The sequence below is a fragment of the Gallus gallus genome, chromosome Z (genome assembly GCF_016699485.2).
Source record: "Gallus gallus isolate bGalGal1 chromosome Z, bGalGal1.mat.broiler.GRCg7b, whole genome shotgun sequence".
Taxonomy (NCBI): Eukaryota; Metazoa; Chordata; class Aves; order Galliformes; family Phasianidae; genus Gallus; species Gallus gallus.
In genome coordinates this window covers 20,661,915-20,682,275 of record NC_052572.1, presented here as the reverse complement: position 1 = coordinate 20,682,275, position 20,361 = coordinate 20,661,915, and the positions used below count along the sequence as shown (strand labels likewise).

The 20,361-nt window shown below is 35.9% G+C and overlaps 1 protein-coding gene across 6 annotated transcripts in view; it reads right to left on the bottom strand.

The window, feature by feature from the left end:
- Positions 1–2,456: 2,456 nt before the first annotated feature.
- RNF180 (ring finger protein 180) overlaps positions 2,457–20,361 on the bottom strand; it is a 75,999-nt gene continuing 58,094 nt past the window's right edge. For 4 of the 6 annotated variants that reach the window (XM_004937275.5, XM_004937273.5, XM_015277602.4 and 1 more), the window contains one exon: positions 2,457–5,710. In XM_004937275.5, the coding sequence (XP_004937332.1) occupies positions 5,502–5,710 (209 nt within the window). In that variant the 3' untranslated portion in view covers positions 2,457–5,501. The other 2 variants (XM_015277601.4, XM_040656167.2) reach the window with 2 other exon arrangements.

Genomic DNA, 20,361 nt, shown 5'->3' with positions numbered 1-20,361 from the left:
TTTTTTTTTTTTTTAAATACTTTTTGGTATTGAGTCAGTGAGGAATGAAGGTAATGACTGCACAAGCCATACACACGTAATCTCCTGTCCTTTGATTTGAGTTATGATAGCAATAACTTATTACTGTTGCTGAAATATGTGTTCAGTTGCTGGATTAACACTGTAATGCTTGAATTTAGATATTGTTCTGTGCTTTGTAGAAGTGCTTTTCACTCAAGAAGCTCCAAGAGCTTTGAACATTTATTAATATTATTACTAAACTCCACACAGGAAGTAGAAATTCTAAATAACTTGTTCAGTAGAGATTCAAAATAATGGGAATCTGGCCTGTAAATCACTCTGAAAAATGGGACATTGAAGAATAATAGATAAGGAGAGAGTATAGTAGGGTATTGTGATTTGTGCTTTTGTTATCATCATACTCTATTTCTGTCTTACATTGAATTAAAGAATGGTGCAGTATAGCAGGGAAATTTAATGATGTTGACTTTTTTTTTTTTTTTTTGTGGTTTAGAATTTAAGACATTTTCCACATGACAACCAAAATGAGACCAGACAACTTTGTAGGTTATGCTACTGATATTTATGAAAAATTGTACTACAGGCATAGGAAAAAAATGTGGTCTTTAAGACAATACAAATAATTACCAACTTCAACGTTCATTTAATTCACATGTCTTTGGAAAGGCAAAATGTGGGTACCACTTTTTAAAGATGGAACCAGCTAGGGCTATAAATTGCCTTTAACATTCACTTCTTGCAAATATTTTCTGCTTCATAAGATATAAAAGAGAATTAACATATCCTCCCTCCCCTGAAGTCTAATTCAAATTATTTCAGAACTACTTTAACTTCTGACAGATGAAATGCATACATTAGCTAGCTAGAGCCATCTGCAAGGCAATCACATTCTTACCTCATGTTTCTAATCGGAACGTGTTGTCTCTCAGGCACCATCAGGTGCCACACTATGGATGGTAATGTATTCTGGGATTTATAACCTTCAAGGATTGAGGACAAGCTTTTGTAAATTTTAGATATTTTCACATTTGGATTGTAGAGTCTAAACAGTATTTCTTGGATAGAGACCTAATTATACAAAGATCTAATATCCCCCAAATGAGGATTATTTCAGGCAGACCAACATTACATAGAATCCTTTATTGTTTCTCACTCATTCATTGAATGGGGTCATCATGCAGATTTTATGTCAATATCTAATATCCTTCATTTTATACAGCTAATATTGTGTTGTCACATGCAAATCTACCTTCTGCTCAGTTTAATTCCACACTCTAGTTTGAAACAGTGGAGAACATTACATAATCAGGATTTTAATACTCATTCTTTTTTATGACAGCAAGAAGAATTTTATGTAATTAATTTTTAATACTTGTATCAATATCAAATGACTTACTACAATCTTTTTATTGATGGCATTTACTCTTTCTGCTTCATCCTCCTGATTGAGCATTAAAGATTACACGTACAATATATTTTAAATGCTTGCCTGATTACATTTTAATGCCTTATCAGAAATGTAGAAATGTAGAACTGAAGAAAGTGTTTGACAGAAAATGAAATAGATTATGCTAAAATGGTATCTAGCAAATAGTCAGAATATAATTACTGCAGTTTTTTCATCCTAAAACTGACTGGCAACCTTAAATAAGCCATCACTGATAGCTGGTAACAATGAGTAACAGCTATCACTGCAGTACCAGCTCCCACTGAAGTCTTCTTCTCTTTTAATCTGTTCCTCGTGTACATTCACTTACTAATTTCTAAGTACAACTCACAGTTACGAAGTGGTATGAGTTGCCAATGACAAAAGACGCTGAGTGCTGAATATTAACTCACAGAAGCAATGCTACACAAGAGATTTACTTGTTATGATAGCTAAAATAGTTGCTTTTTCTCCCAGAGACTCACATTATCAGGTTTATTTTTCTCAAAGAGTGACAAAATAAGCCCGAACTCCGCTTTATCGTCATCCTTCTCCATCAGTAATTGTGGTAATGCTGTTGGTGACATATCTATGTGCTTCAGGTGTATCTGTAGAGTACTGGTAAAGGCCAACCTCAGATCTCAGTTTTGTGGGCAGGTGCAGCTGTTGCTTGGGAATTTTTTTAAAAAGCTGTGGGAGCAAAGCAAGATGACTGCACCTGCAGTAGGTAGGAGATTTATGAACATACCCGCTGCTAGGCTAGAAACATGTTACTGAATGAGCATAAAGTCCCTTTGCCAGACAAAAGGCAAACTTCTCATTCTCATCCTGGATTTATGCCGACAAACAGTTAATCAGTTTGGACTAAAAGCACAAGGACCGAAACCTCACCCCAGGATAATTTCTGATAAAAGTCCGCTAATATGAAAAAAGGTAATTACAGTAACAAAATATTCAGCAGAACCCAGCTGTACCCCAAGAATAGACTTGGTGACAAACAGCACACTGATAGAAAAAATTAATAAAATTTAATTCCACCAAGGAAAAGCTACAGAATGGCTGCAAAATATTACAAACAACTCAAATTTTATTGCAAACATTGTAATACCACTGCAGATAAGAAAGACAAGATTGAAGAGCAGGATCAACTTAACCAGAAAATTGCTCCCACAGATATCAACATCATTTTACAGACAGTCTTTGACGAAAACCAGATTTGAACCTTTTAATTTTCATTGTATTTTTACAAAAGAATGTACCTCACAAAAGCAATAAACTACAAAAAATTTACCTTCTTTCTACACCTAACACTTTGTTTTTTTTTTCCCTATGGAGAACGTCTCAAAGTTGCAACAGTCATTTATAACCCTTTAAGAAAAATACCTGGAATTAATAACAAACAATGTGAAGTAAAATAGTACAGCCCAAGAGAGAGCTCACTGTTTAGGCCTCAAAGAAAGGTGCTGCTGCACAGTTGGGAATGCCACACTAAACCATCCCTTGTACTAAATTGAGGAAAATGCAGCCACCCCTCAGTTACCAACTTTTGCTTGATAGGGTCAATGGATTCTTGACTCTTCTTGTTGCTTTTTTGAGAATTAATCCATCGTAATCTGCTACTAAAAATGATATAAGTAACTCTCTTATATAATAAGTTAGTATCTATACTAAGTTTTTTATGTCTCAATATATTTTGAAATACTTACTTAAGGATACTGCTATAGCAGATATCCTGGTTATATTATTTTAATTTAAATTGTTACTGAAATTTCAGACTATGTTATTTAAATTAAAGATTTTTTTTCATTACATATCTCTTTATTTTAGTATTTTTTTGAGATAAAAGGTAGAAGCAATTTTGGCTTAACAGGTAGATTTGTCTCTCCCTTTGTGGAGAGAGGAGCATGATGTTCCTAACATTAGAGACAAACAAAAAATACTTTGAATCTCAGTCCTGGAATAGAAAACTTGTAAAAATTACTGATAGCATTTCAGCATAAAGACCTACACAAACGTACATAGCAAAACAGGAGCCTATGCCTAAAAACACCCCAAATTTTTAAAGATTTACCTGCATTTGTATAGAGAAGGAAATTTACCAAGTGCTTTCCTATAACCTTAACGCCTTTAAAATTGTATGCCTACACCACCACTAATAAAACCAATCATTTTTAAGTAGAGATAATGTAACTAGGTGTAATGCAATTACTGAAAATGAATTTGTGTCACAGTGATAACCACACAGTGATAGTTAACCTCAATTATTCTACCTTCTCAAGTTCGCATGTATTAAATATGACGGCAATAGACACTTATTTCAATCAGTGTGGTCAGACTTGTAATTTCTAATTCTACACATATATTCTCAAACATACAAAGAAATTGTTTTATGCAGCCTGTAAGAAAATTAAATATAAGTAGCTGATTCACTGCTGTTTTTCAGACTAAGTCAAAGTTTCTGGTCCTGATCTCTTTATGACCGATATGATACTGAGCATGATGGCCCTGCTCCAGCTAAGAAGCATAAGCACATGCTTAATGTTAAGTACACTGATAAAGCCTCTGGTTTCATTCCATAACATTTGGCAGATGGCACCTTCTATAACACGTTTCTTCTTGTTCTCGTTTAGAACAGGGGAGTATACCACCTACTGAGTAAAACACAGGTCTCCCACACAAATCCTGATACCACAGTAACAACATAAATGCTTTTTTAGATCAAACCACAGTGTACTTTGCAGGATCATGCCCTTAGAAATAAGAACATCCTTGCACCTTCCTGAAAAGTAAACCCTTCAACTACCTTGTATCATTATTCAGCATTTGATTCCCATAATAGTTTCAAATATCCTCTCTGTAATTTATTTTCACTTTCATTTGAAAATACTGTGTAAAGTACTAAGTACAGACTGATTGCTGACCCGTCTGCAGTTTGGTACTGAAACTCAGCGATCTCCATACAGAATAAAGTGCTTTGCAATTCTTTTACATGAAAGGTGCACATGAACAATGTGTCATCCTACATGGTCTCCCTGGAGACGCATAGTACTGGTGAGCCTTAAACAGTATCCTCAAATTGCTACGGTAATTTAATAGTGATTCAGTCATGTACAGACTGAATCACTACAGGAGAATGCTCCAGTTTCCATTATTCCTCCACTATTTACTGGAGTTAGCGTCTCACGGCATCACAGCTGCAGGCCTGCTGCCCGCCCCCATTAACTCTCTTGCTGAATCCATACGTAGTCATCTGGACGGCTACTAAAGGTACAACGCCACTCTGGGAATTTGCACAGAAAAGGTCCCTTTAATGTGCAGATCTTGGGTTGTTAGTTGATTCCTTCTGATTGCCATTTGCTGAAAAGACAAACTTGCCAAATGCTGTGCACTGTCATTTCTCTTTTTGGTTTTATAGGCTCAAGATTTCAGGCACTGAGTACAGTATATCCCCACAACAGAAAGCTGACAGGTCTACCAATTGTCAGAGCTTTCAGAAATTTGGATTATGCCAGTGAAATTACTCTGGTAAATACTTATATATTACATAGTGCAGTGCTTATAATCTACTATCCCCAACAGATCTGATTATACGTGGCAACTGCCTTTATGTTTTTTATATACAAGCAATTGAAGCACCAACGAGTGAGATGACTTATTTACAAATTTTGTTAATATAGCATCAACCCTAAGCATGACTGTATGGGTCATTTTCCATCATAGCACAAACTCTAACTCCTCTAAGAACAAACAGTAATGCGTAATTCTACAGAGTAATTATTTTATACATTAGGAGTAAAGTCCTGTTCCCAGTCAAAACAAGGTAAAATGGCCACTGAATGAAGAATGATCTGGAATTCACATTATATCTGGAACCAAACTTGAGTACTTTGTCATATGTAGCAGATGTATCAAAAAGCCTAACAGCATACTTGATGCAGTCTGATGCAGTTTTGAATGCTAAAAAAGCAACATCAAACACTTCTTCTTCAGCTGTTTTCTATTCACATTACTGTGGTTCACAATTGCTGTTTTCCTTACGTATGACCTCTACAGACTAGAAAGGGAAAAAGAAATAGCAAAGAAAACAGAACACAATAAATCCTATTACCCAGTTGATTGAATAAATGTAGATTATCACCATGTCCATATCAAACCGCCACCCACGACTATCATCTTCAAAGTCCATATAGTCCATTCTGTGAGCAGCATGTGGGAAATGTCTCCTTGTTACTTGTCCAGTATCTGACCGTCTTCGAAAACCTGCTGAAGAATACATCATGAGGCAAAACATCTTTATAAAAGCAACTAGATTGACTATGACAAAAGTAAGTTAACTCTTCTCTTATTTACTTACAGAACAACTGGAAGCAGGAAATCTCACATCTCACTGCTAGGTTTTCTCACTTTATTGGATCTCCACAGACTTGATTTTGAAAGATTTAAAACCTAACTCTTGTCTTCTGTGTCTAGCAAATAATAAGTTTGAATGTTCAGAGTTGGCACTCTCTAAAGGTAACACTAGATCTCATGAGATGGATGAGATACTTATCCAGATCCATGAAACTGCTTCTTGGTGCCTTCTTCCACTGAATTCCATTCAGTGACCTAGAAGTGAAATGCTATAAATACTGTAATTTATCTCTTAAGCAATTTATCTCTGGATTCATTAAACCTACCCATGTGAATTCTCCACTAATCTAGCCATATGCATATGTGTACACACATAGTACAACAGTACAAACATATATGAAGTCCTATTATGAGTATCTGAATTTATTTTCAGAACACTCTTTTAAACAAATCCTGCTTGCTTTAGTACTATGTCTCTATCTGAAGAATATCAGAAACACTTTTTTTTTTCAAATTACTGTTTGTAAAATACTCATAATACTTTAAAATATATATATGCAGATGCAAGTGGAGTCATTCAAGTTAAAATAAAAACCCTGTGTGAAAACACAGAACTCAAAATACTTAACAAGTCCAGACACACTCTCTTCCACTTTTAAACTCTTCTGTTGTGAATCCAATTTGGTGGATCTACTTCTAAGGAATCTATATAGAGATCATCTAGCATGCCACTAGGAAAACAAATTCATAGAATCATCATAGAATCATAGAATGGCCTGGGTTGAAACAGACCACAATGATCATCGAGTTTCAACCCCCCTGCTATGTGCAGGTCACTAAACACTACACCAGGCTGCCCAGAGCCACATCCACCTGGGCCTTGAATGCCTCCAGGGATGGAGTAGAATATTCATAGTAATAAAATTTTAAGTAAATGAATGACTCAATTTTATATTTTTTAAATTGGAATAAACTGTAAACTCATGTATAACTTTCTTTGTAAACTACACTAATTTTGAAGTATTTATAATGGCCCTTCCGGAAAGACAGAAATGTAGAAGACATTCTCAGAGAAAAAGCAGAGGGACTGCAGAGTGTAATCCATCCAGACTCTCTTAATCACAGCAAGCAGCAAATGACACAGAGAGGTGCAAAGAAACCTCTGTTCAACGGTTACACAATAATCAAATCTTCAAATATCTGATTTGAGGAAAGTTGATTTTAATCCCCAAAACAAAAGGCTTGCTTTTGCGCTGAAATGGGATTTCTGTGTGCTGTTACTCTTGTTTTTAGAAAGGTTATGCATGCCATACTTACATATGTGAAACTGCAGTCCTACTTTAAATTCTGTAAAGCTCTTAATGTCAAAGATCTGAATAAATCAAATAATAGTTGTGCAAAAACTGTATTTGATAATTTTAAGCTTTTCTTTTTTAAATGCTTTTAAATATTTTTTGATTTTCTACTAAAAAATAATCTGCAAGTAATGGTGGCCTATCCATTCTGCAGGTTACAGTAGTTTGTCCACAACGCCTGTTACCACGACTTTTCTCTGAGGAAGGACTTTTCCATTTCTGATCATCTTTACCACTTACCGCCATCAAAACCCTTTCTTTCTCTGGAGAATCCCTGATGGTTAGATATCACCACATCATCACATTTATTTATTTATTTACTTATTTACTTATTTATTAATGACCACTTGTATCAGTCTATTGTATACAGACACTGCTTACAGATCTCCACCTGTACAGATCAGAATCCCTCTAATACTTTATTTATCTTGTTCTGGAGACCGTATGCAAAATCTTCATTCTAGCAAAGGGAATGATATTTTATAATGGTTTTCAGTTACTCAGATTGGTCTAAGATTTGCCTCACAGCTAAATGTGGGACCCTGATTTCAGAAAGAGAAGAGAATCTAGTGATGCACTTTTAAAGAGTTTGAAATTACAATACTGCAAAAGCGAAAACCAAACAAAAAAACCCCAACAAATGCATGAGTTAAACATCAGCTAAAGGAGATGAATGATACAGACTTCTGTTATGCTTTTAATTAATTAAATTATGTTAACTTCAAATTATATTAATTCAATATATGACCTTTGATTACTTAAAAATAATATCAGTAATTCCTTAATTTAATCCTGAAAAATGTGAGTCTAAATGACTTTATATTGAGATGTAATTCACCTGAAAACTGCTAATTTGATTTCAAGCCCCTATTTTCCTTAAATACTTCTCTAATGCATGTCAAACACAAATCTTGACTTGCGTTATTTTAAAAAAAATTAAATTGAAAATGACAAATATTATCACTAACGCTACATCATTCACTTCACCTTTTACACATGAATTTTAGTGTTTGGGAACATCTATCCAGGGGAATTATGTACACAAGTAGCTGCATTAGTTTTGAATTGGTATTCCTCACCTTCCACAGGATTTAGATAAGCACTATCCTTGATTTGTATGTCTACAATTAACCTTCAGGGAACATGCACTGATACTATCATGGATTAGATGTCGTAATGCAATCATTCTACATTCAAGAACAGCTGTATGGGTACAGGATATTAACTACTCTGTATTGTTCTTGCTATAGAAAGCCACAGAGAAACTACTGTTGATGTATTGAAGATACGTATACAATCAGGAATTGGTTAGTGTACAACACATGTAATCCCTGTGGCTTTGCTGAGCATGGGTAAAGCTATTGGAGGTTGACAGCTGGTTATATGGATTGCATTTTAAATCCATTATTAAAATAGTCTCTTTTTTACCACCCATACACTGATTAAGCTTCAGCTGAAAATGTCAATATTAAAACTACTCTTTAAACTGAATTCTTTAACTTAGTAGAGGCTAACAAAGAACAATAACTGTTTCTTTGACCTGAAGCATTTTCTAAAATAAACTTCAGTACATTACAGAAACAGGATCAAATTTAGAAACCCTACATGATCATGCCAAAGTTTCCTTCAGGCACTATAGTCCATACTGTGACTACTGTCTTCAATAAGTTGTGGCATGGAAAATACCTTCAAATGTCTATGTCTCCAGCGAGAGCTGACATAAACTGTCTCTACATCTGTTTCTAGCCATCTGCAGACAAAAACTCAGAGCTGTGAAGCTCCTTAAAAACTGTACAGCAACATGTAAAAAGGGTTTGAATTATGAAACAGAACAGCTGACAGAGCTCCAAATAATTTTAAATGTATTTGCTCAGTTTTTAAAAAGCAAACTCAACCTTATTTGATCAGTATATTTCCTAAAAAAATTCTACAAATACATGTATTTGTTAAAATGTATACCTTAACCTTTTTGTGCCTGTGTTGTTATACTCTAAAAAGGAACTTCCAGTTAAATCACATCCATATACATGCACAGTGCCAGAAGAGTCTAGAAGATTGCTAGTGGAAACCAGTCACTGGATAACAAAAGCAACATTATGTGCAAAACACATGTCTGTAATAAAGAAATTGAGCAAATAAAGGATTAGCACCAGAACATGAATGGGCACATCTGTGGTATGTGTTCTTGCTGAAGTTTTTGTGGCATCCCATTGAGGTACTAGCTCAATACTCAAAATAAGGCTACGAGCAATTTAAAATATTCTCTCAGTTTTATAAATTGACAGAACTCATTTTGCTATAACTGAAGAAGAAAAGATAATAAGAAGGCACATTTTACTCTAAAATTGTGCCTGATTAATATGCAGGCTACAATAACCATTTACACTGTAAATGCTCATGTAAGATTAAACTACATAAGAACAATTGTTTCAGATACACAGATGTCATTTTGACCCAGTCTCGTGTTATTGATATGAACAGTAGCAGACAAATCTCCCAAAAGACTAACAAAAAAAGCAAGCATGGATTGGCACAGTGTCCTTGCAGCAACGAACACGTTAGGGACTCAGTGCTTTGGAAGCTATGCGTTAAAACATCATCAATGGGACCTCCTTTCCTGAGATGTGACTATGCATACTTTCAAACTAGATTTCACATTAAGCCCACTTACCACAGTTTGTGTCCCTTTGTGGAATAATCTTGGAGCAAATAGATTGACTTCACTGGGGGTAGAATTAAACCAGAAGATGAGCTCCAGGAGCTTAAATACGCACTGGTGATATGCGCCAACCACTAATGGGCATTCAGCCCACAGGATCAGAAGAAAGTTATTAATCTCTTTCCTAAAATGCAAATGTAGACATATGGTCCTGTGTCTGTTGTTTTTCCCTATCCATTACAGATGATTTAATTGCTAATGTAAGAACACTTCTGAGCTAACATTTTTCCTAAAACAACAGTAATAATTTTACCTCCTGTATATTTTCTGTAAAACCTTTTCCAAATAAAAAAGTTGTGGTCTCCCTCTGTATGGAAAAACTTCCATAATTCAGACCCTCCTTTCTATATTACTCCTCACTCTGCTTTATCCTTTAAGAGAACTGGATTCACAATTATAGCAAAATTGGAGATGTGGGTTCACCGCAAATCTTGCTAACAAACCAAAGCTTTCCATTTTGTTATGAACCTAACAGTGCCTATTTACTTTCTGGCCATGGCTATGCATTGAATATTTTCAGAAAACTAACCGTTATATTAACAGGTCTCTTTTGTTAAGATGAAATAATCTAATTTACAGCTCAGAATGCTGCGTCACTTCTGTGGGCAGCTGCTCCACTGCTTGAACGTCCTCCTAGTGAAAATATTTATCTTATTTGCAGAGTTTCTCATGTTATCATGCTTGTCACAAGCCACTGTGAAGAGGAAGCTCTGTGATCTTGGTGACTTCCATATAGGTATAGTGCTGCCTGGACATCTTCCCCCAAACCTTCCCTTCCCCACAGAAAGCAAACCCATTTCCCTCAGAGTCTCTTCACAGGGCAGGCACTCCGGCCTTATGAGCAGCTCGCTGTTCCTTCACGAAACCTGCTCCAATTTAACAACTTCTACCCAGTACTTTCAGTATTCCAGATGTAGTCTGCTGAATAGCATGTGATAATGACTTCCCTCGTCTACTGGCCATGCTCCTGTTCCTGCACCCCAGAGTATTGCTGGGGCACAGTGCACTAGGGCATGAAGCCAGCTCAGCTTCCTCTCCATTAAGATGCCCAGGTTCTTTCCAGAGATTCCTTTCAGTTTGCTCTAATCTGTCTACATGACTCTGTCTGAATGGCAGATCAATCCTTCAGTTTACTGTCATGCCTGATATAAGAGCATCGTGTTGCCTCCTTCAAGTTTCTGATAAAGAAAATACTTTTTGTATTACTATCATCAGTGAACTGGATAATTTAGTATCATGCTGTATCCCTTTTGGAAACAACTGATGAATGTTCTGAATTATGCAGACAGCTGTGGGATTCCAACAAACTAGTACAGCTTGCTATACTCTGTCCCAGAATATTACCAGCATATTTGCCCATCTTTCCTCGGTCTGCTCTCCTTACTATGAGCCCTGCTTCAAAGACTTCATTTCATGAAACATGTCCTTCACTGTTTCCCAAATGAAATTTCCCAGTGTTTGTCCTAAATTTCTTAAACACATACCAGCCTTCTCCCATGTGTATATCATGCTCTCTCATATTCTGGTTGTGTTAACAGCGTAAGATTTAATAGTTGAAACAAGCCATGAGTTCTAAGTTACTCCCAACAAAGAAAAGAGTATTTGTTGCTAGATGTTTAGGAGAAGATGGCAGTCACTCCATGTGAATGTCTGCAAGGATTATCCACTGAATCCCAATTTCATGTCCCAAGCTCCAAGTCAGTTTCAAACCTTCCACCACACTCAATAAAGCATCCAGCAACTTCCTCAATCAACAGCCGCTCATCCCCATCACAAGCCTTTCTCAAATTCTGAGTTTTAGCTTTTCCTGAATGAAAAGCTAAAACCTCCCTACCCTTCCTGCCTCAGACACTTCAGATCTGCATACTCATTGTCTGAGATGTCAAAATCTCACTCTTTTCCGTAAAGTCATCAAATTCCAAACTCTTCTTGCCCAAGTATGCACATGAGAATGCCTAGCTTTCGTATGCTAAAAATTCTGCCATCTGTTTCACAGTCTTTCTCTCTGCAAAGCCCAACCATCTTCCCTAAAACCACTCTCATCCAACTTCTACCTTCCTTTCACACTCCCTCTGCACTTTTTGAACACTTCTCTGGTCTTGCCCTTCTGAATTCACCTCCAGGCTCCCACTGGCTGACAGCACCTTGTATTCATGTCTGACTAACATTATATGATGGCCTGAACATCTTTCCACTCCTTTTCCCCCTTGAAAATCCAAGTCCTACTTAATGCTAGCAGTTGGGCTTCAAAACATCTGGATATAATCCCTATCAGAGAATTTTTATATTCACTTCTGTCTTACTGGCTGTAGTGCTTTTATGGAGCTTTTGGTTTAAATGCTGAAATCTGTGATAAATTTACACAGAGATAAATTGTTTGTAAGCAGCTATTTGCACATCCCTAAAAGCTGATTCACTGAACTCATTGTGCATGTGATGCAGAGTCCTTCTGTACATAAAAAAATCAGCATCATGTAGGCAACTTAGCATGCAACACACAGTAATTGCCTTTCAAGGTGTCCAAAACCTTGTCTACCAAGAGTCTAGAAAAGCACCTGATGACTGAGAATTTGAAAAAGCCATGGACTGAAGCCCTTCACAGGTAACACAAGATTTTATGTTCCTTATGCAAAGGAACACTCCTTTTTATAAGGCAGAGCGGTTAGGAACCAAAATTCTTCATTGTTATGCTAGGTTTTTGTTTTGTGACTTTCCTAAGGCATTTAAGGTAAGGAAAAGAACATCGTGTACAGGAAAACATTGTGCAGAAGTCCCAAAATGTGACAATGCCACTAGATGACATACATTTCATCTGTTGAAGCAGGAAGTTTATAAAAGCTGTAGCCCTACAGTTACTCATATAATACTCTTTGCTGATCAGAATCAGTTTTAACTACTGGCACTACTACCAAGAAATCATTTGTACTCTCTTAAAACTTTATGAACTCTCCATGCAACTGGAATGGCAGTATACACAAGTGAAACAAAAGTCACTTAAAATGAGAACAAACACAATAATTCATAGAAGTTCTTGTAACAGTTACAGCTCTTAGGAGGCTTTATTCCATATCGTTCATCCTTTCAACATACAGTTTTTTTCAAAATTAGAAATGATATATATATATATATATATATTTGTAGCAATCTATATAAACCTGATATGTGCAATCTAAATAAACCTAGGCTCTAGGCTCCTATATTACGTATTAATTCACAAAACCCCTGCCTGAATTAACGTATCTTTTGACCTTTTACTGCTAATAACTACAACTAACACCTCTCACTTCTTCCAGACAGAAAGGAAGAAACTGCTCATTTGGAGTATTTTTCCTCTTTGAAATATCATAAATATAATTAAAAGAAAAATTACAAATACTTACACCTGACAAAAATGATATGACAGTTTTACTCTGTCCAAGAGAAAGAGAGGAGATATTTTTTCCATTAAAAAAGCACCTCGTGGAATTCAGTGGAGACTATTTGCAATTCAAGCTTTTTGTACAGCTACCATCCCCACCATTAGTTCAACTTCAAAGACATAAATGTAGTGCCTGTCAGAAATCAACAACAATATTCTGAATCTTAATAACCAAATAAAAATGCATGAAGCAAGTTACCTATTGCTATTTTATAGATGAATAATTCAGCTCTTACCAATTAGAACACAAACCAGAAAGCCAGCTGGTTTATCTCATCAAAGAATCAGGTTATTGAGAAATAAATCAAGACAAAGCTTTTAAAATGAACGAAGAAATCCACAAAACCACATTACATGTAAGGAAAAACATTTTTACATGGAGAGTGATGCACATCTAAGATTTCTGCTAGTTCTTTAAATCTGAAATTCTATTTACTGATTTCATGAAAAATATTCAGAGGCTACTGTGTCCAGTCCCTCTAATAAGTTCAGATCAAAGCTAGAACAACTTGTGTTTTCTGTCATGGGCTGTTTATTTCCCTTCAAGTAAATGAATCAACAAGCAAAAAGCTTATGGGAGGACACAATGAGCTTAGAAAATGTTGTCTGTCTGTTCAGACATCTATGATTATTCCGTAATTATTGATTCACAAATACAGGCTAATTGGTGAATCTAAGAACTGGGATGCATAAAAAAATGGGGTAACTAATCTCATGCTTCACAATACAAATGTTGTTAGAACGTGGGAACTGTGAAAGAATTTTGATAGCCAGTTTGTAAGCAGATTTTTTTGAAATCACTAAGTGCATTATTTGCTGGCTTTGTTCCCTTCCCCTGAACTATAACACACTAAGCACAAAACAGGCAGTACACCATATGACAGATTTTTAAAATTATTTACAGCAAAACCTACTCTCCTAATTTAAAACCACTGTATTTGAAAATTTAATTAAGAGTAATGAAATAAAAATAAGATGCAGTAATTGAAAAGTATGTTCTCCTTTTTCAAGTTGTACCCTAGCTCTGTGAACTGAAACATTGGCTTCTTTAATGCTTTTACTCTTCACCATCCCAGTTCTCCTGACTGCAATCCATATGGCCTTGATGATGAATGCAAAATATGCACTATCCTTGTGAGAGCATGTCATGGATCTAAATACACAATCTATGTACATTTTAGATCAAACAGATGTATTCCTTTAATTGTAAAGAGCACACCATTCTAAGTTTTCAATGTGCATATTTATGACACATATTACAGTTACTGTAATTCTCATTTATTTCCCCTTTATTTAGCACTTTCATGTAGATGAGTTGTATCTTTACAGTGAATGTAACTTGTGGAAAATCTCTGTTCTTACTGTAATAGCACAGATACTGAAAACCAGGGAATGACAAACAAAACCTCGAAATATTTAATTCTATATGGCATGTGTATCAATAGCCAACATGAGAAATCAGCTTGAAATTATTGAGAATATTCTAGCTCAATATGTATTTTCCTATTGACTTTGTATCCCTTGTTCATGTCTATTTCCCTGTCTCTTCACTTTGTTATCACAGTCTCAAATTCTGTCCACCACTGGCAACTTCTTGCAGTGCTCCTACTTTCCTATCACCAAATACTTCTAAAAATCATGTTGCAAGATATATTTTTTTCTAATTTTGTCGTCTCCTCAGCTGATCAAATACTACATGTCATCAACTCTTGTAAATTATAAAAAGATTCTTTAACCTTTTACATCATATTGTTGAAATAACCACTCTTAGCTTTATTCCTCACTACTCTTTCCTTGCAGCATCCATCTTTTGGGAATGCTACAATAAAAAAATGTGTAGAGGCAACAGCTATTGATTTTTAAAGGAAGGGTTAATACAAAAGCTCAAGATTGAGTAAGTATAGAACAGCATAAATAGGATATTGTTTGTCCCCAGTTTGGTGTACATAATTTGTCCTCAGATGCTATTTCTCAAATCGCACTATTACTATATTTTCTTAAAAATTATACTGGTATAATATTATTGATCATTTAATAAAAACTTTGAAGAGTTTTGTTATGTTTTGCTTACCACAACACTTTCAGTGCTTTAAGATTTAATGTTTTAAGCCAATTTTACTGGAACACTAATATAACAGTAATGCAAACACTTTCTTAAGTAAAATGATTGGCTCTACTTCAGTGACAGTGAAGGCCAGAGGCAATATACAACATAGGCATGCCAGAACTTCACTAAGTTCTATGTAAGAGAAGGCTTCTATTGCCACAAAATCTTTCCATTTGCACATCTAGCTGTCTGGCAGCATGCCTCCTGTAACCTCTTCAGTCAAACTGGTGAATGACCTATCTTGGAGCCATGCCATTGTCTTCAAACCGACTGATATTCAAATTTGTAGCCAGTGTCAATTCACGAAATTCATACTTCTCATTTGAGCAAACAAAAGAAATACCAATTCCTCCAGAGAGTGAAAAATGCACAGTGCAAAACCATATCTTGAGAAGGCTGGCATAGTTTTTTGAGCTCAAAGTCTTGTAATACTGGCATTACTTAAACAGTTTTAAGAAGCTGACCAAGGTTTTACAGAAATAGCTGTGTGAAAAGCTGTCATATTTGTTCATTGGAAAACTAAAAATAAATTTTCACCAAAAAATGTTACTTAAAGGTTTATCAAGAAAGACCTTATTTAGATTTAAAATAAATTACGTTTAAGATAAGCTATGCTTAGCTTATATGGTAGCAGAAAAAAATGTATATGTTCATCTTTTTTTTTTTTTTTTTTTCTCTAATAGCTGAATGAAACAGGCTTCCCAGATAAGCTGCAGATGCCCCATGCCTGGAGGTGTTCAAGGCCAGACTGAATAAGGCCCTGGGCTACCTGATCTAGTAGAAGGCAACCACAGAAGCGGGGCTGGACTAGATGACTGTTAGAGTCCTCTTCCAACATTCTCTATAATCTCTTCTCAGTCACAGATTCTTCTTTATTTTACAGTAAATGGGATTTCTGAGGGGTGTTGAATCAAATCTCTGCACACCGAGCGAACATAACTTTCAAGGTACGATATCCTTACATCAGTGGAGACTCTTCAGGGGCTACTTTATTACAAATTGTTCCACTATACAGTGCATTTTACTGCTAAGTGTATTGAAGGAGTGTACTGGAGAAGCATGTCTGCCATTATCTTTATTAAAAATAGTTCACAGCTAAGTAGAAATATAATTAATTTTACTGGGCATTGTTTAATGGCCACAATCTATTTATTTTCCCATTCAACTTGGCCTAGCTGGCAAGAATCATTCCTCACTTCCAGTAAAATGCATGGAAAGATACTTGCTAATCCCTGCTGATGATGAAGACAGAAGGCATCTTTGCTGGCATGTATTCACAGAAATCAGTCACTAGCAGAACTAGTCTCAGCAGACACTTACATAAGGCATAAAATCAAGCCCATGGTATATATTATGCTCTGAACAGATTCTATGATGAAAGAACACCATTGCCCAAGTTTAGCCAGGGTGGTTTAAGCAGGATTATGTATTGTTCTTGATTGTTTCCGGAGGGCATACACTAAGTATTTATGTAATTTTATTTGATAAATACATATAATTATTTTATGCTGTCTAAGTAAAAATTGTAACTGAAGATACAGTTGCCATCAAACTGCAAGATACCTCAAAAGAATAGGTGTGTTGGAATAGACCAAAGGCTTATCACCCTATTATTCTTTCTCTAACAAGGTCAAACAATGAGAAAATGATGAACAGTGAGGAAAGAGTATAAGAATGGAGTGAGCACGTTGCAATACTTTCCTGGTATATTCTCTCAGTTCCCACAGATGCACAGCTCAAGGATCTCCACAGGCAAATGTGTTATATTTGATTTTAATTTAACTTTACTGTCTAGTTTACTTTAGTTTGACTTCACTGTATTCTTTTTTGCAATAAACTGCCACGCTTTGTAAACCTCCTTAATAGAACTTTACATGCTTTTTATGTGGCAACTTGGAACAGTAAGTTACACTGCCTGATTACACACTGTACGTCTATGGATTTCATTGATTTTGAATATGCCACATGATATTTCTATTTAATGTTCCCTACTTCTTTTATTATGAGACAGTGAATAACAGCAGCTCATTCACTTCTGCCACGCCTCTCAGGATTTTACTTACCTCCAGAGCCTTCTCTCATAACCATCTCTTGTTCTGTCTGAATAATCCTAGTCTATTTACACACACCTCATTAGGACATCATTCAAAACTTTGTAATTCCTTATTTATCTTCTCTCTACCTTTCCATCTTACTACCTTCTTCTATAATGAAAGCAAAGGAATGTAGACATTGCTGAAGATCACACAGTATCACGACAGCCTTATGCAACTGCTTCCATATGGCCTACGCTTTTATTATCCTGAGTATAGTAGTTCTGGAAGCAAGGTTCATCATCTCCATTCCTAGTAACAAATAAACTGGATTGTGCAAGCTGTATCATAAGGCCATTTAGGATCAGACTGCTAATGTTTCTCCAGAGAGAAAACTGAATCATTTACTTCTGTCCTTTTATTTGTTATCCCATAATCATCTACTAATGAATGTTAGAACATTCTCTCTCATCCTAAACACAGCATATTGAGACAAAAAAGTCTCCTTAAAACACTTTTGGAATTTGTAAGCAGTAGGGTGAAAATCATAATACCTTTAACTCCTCTGCAATTTCGGTTTGGTCCATCCAGTCGAGCTGTGGGACCACAGTTGGGTAAGAGGTCTAAGTTCTTAGCTTGTCTTACTGGTGAGCAGCAATAATCAGTTCCCTATGTCACCACTGTTGACATTCATTCAGAGACATGTCATAAAATATATGCGGAAAGGCGATGGCACCGGATTTTGTTATGGTCAGTCTATCACAACCCTGGGTGCTGTACAATTATAGCCATTGATATTCTTGGCACAGCAGGTGTACTAGTTAAACAAACATCTCTGATGACACATAAATATGACTTAGAATTCAGTTTTCTTTAACATATTAAGACACAGAATCACAGAGGTTGGAAGAGACCCCTGGAGATCATCTAGTCCAACTCCTTCCTAAAGCAGGTTTCCTAGAGTAGGTTGCACAGGAAAGCATCCAGGCAGCATTTGAATATCTCCAGAAAAGGAGAACCCACAACCTTTCTGGGCAGCTTGTGCCAGTGCTCTGTTGCCTTCAAAATAGAGAATTTTTTCATCATCTTCATATGGAACTTCATGTGCTCCTGTTTGTTTTTGCCCTGTCAGTGGGCACCACTGAAAAGAGCCTGGCCCCATCCTCTTGACATCTGCCCTTTAGGCTTAGAAGTGTTATAAGATCCCTCTCAGCCTTCTTTTCTCCAGGCAAGACAGTCCCAGCCTCTCATCCTTTCCTCATAAGACCCCTTCAACCAGCAATGCTTGGATCCTGTGCTTTCTGTCCTGGTATACTTTGGGCATAAGCTCAAAAACAATATGTCTCAGTAACATGTGTCTCCTTGAGGCATGAAATCCACCTACTGTGAAGACAGTATATTATAAATTCATCTTGTAAGAAATGCATGTATGTAAATTGTGATTCCACAAGCTATACTGAATAAACTGATGGATCTCAGCTAAAAAAGCCTTCTGGACAGGAAGCATTGTATGGTACCACAAATTGAGTAGTATGACAAAGGAACAAACAACTTAAATAAGTGAGGAAGGAAATTAATGGAAAGAGAAAAGTGCAATAAGAAAGAATGGAGTAGAAAGTCTAGGGGAAGAAGAGACTGGACAGTTAAGAGGAACAAAGGGTAGTATAGATTGTGCTATAAGACTAGAACAACTCTACAGGTACTACTGAAGCCTCCAATGTCTGCAGCTAAAAACTATCAAAATAAGAATGATGTATGATTGTTGCATAACAACAGAGTATCCTCTCCTGTCCTATCCTATACTTTGTCTGCTTCAGCAACAAAGAGAAATAACTTATGTAAGACTGAATATGAATATGAGAATTATATGGAGACATTTCTTACACTCCACTATTTCTGGCTAAAATCAATGTTGCACCTTCTATTTTCAATAACAACTGTTTTGTTTCTATTCTTAGTACATCACAGTTCCAGTAACTTGAAAAACAGTATCACTCTTCTTTTTTCCTTCTTTTTAAAAGGATAAATACAATGAATTAAAAACCTAGTTGATGAGATTTTACAGACATATTTTTACAGATGTTTAGCATTTTTTTTTTCCTGTCTTTCTAGCTGAAATCACTGTAAGAACCTTAAATAAAGGAAGAATAGTGTTGTACTCCAATGTGCATTTTTAAAGACAGAGATAAAGGTATGTATCAGTAGGCATTAATAAAATCTTTCACAATATTTCTACCTGTTTTGAAAAAATGCATAGAAATCTGTGCTCTTTTTCTCTAAAGAATGATAATCTAAAAGGATACGGCAGATGTGGCCTGCTGCAGTGTTAGGAGCTCCCACTGGTAACAACAGGAGTTGAAAATGCTGCTCTGTCTTGCAATCCCTGCCTGATGCAGAAGCCAATAGCTTTTTATTACATTACTAAACAGATGTGATAAGTAACAAGATAGCACAGATTCCATTATGTGTAACACTGGTGGAATATTTTCTAGATTAAGCATTCAAAAACCATAAAAAGAACTATTCCATTCCTAAATTGGCTTTCCCACTTCCAATGGAATGACTATATATTAAATAAAAATCTTAGCACAAGAACAATTAGAGGGAATTACCCATTAGCCTAACAAAACCTATACTTTTAAATAGCCACTAAGGGTTGTAACACAGTGGTTTTGTAATTCCCATCTCTCATTCTGAACGCTACGTATGTCATCTTCAGGTACATCTAAAACCTTCTTCTCTATGCAGGCAGCCAGCACTACTTTACCACATTTCCATCTCTGTCTTGACTTCTCTAATGTATTTCTATCTCAGCTTTATGTGAAAACTTTTCCAATAACTATTTAAAGCCCAATCTTCTAATCGTCTCAGTCTGTTTTTGACACTCTTGCATCTGACTACAGCAAATTCACTATGCACTGTATCCTCAGTT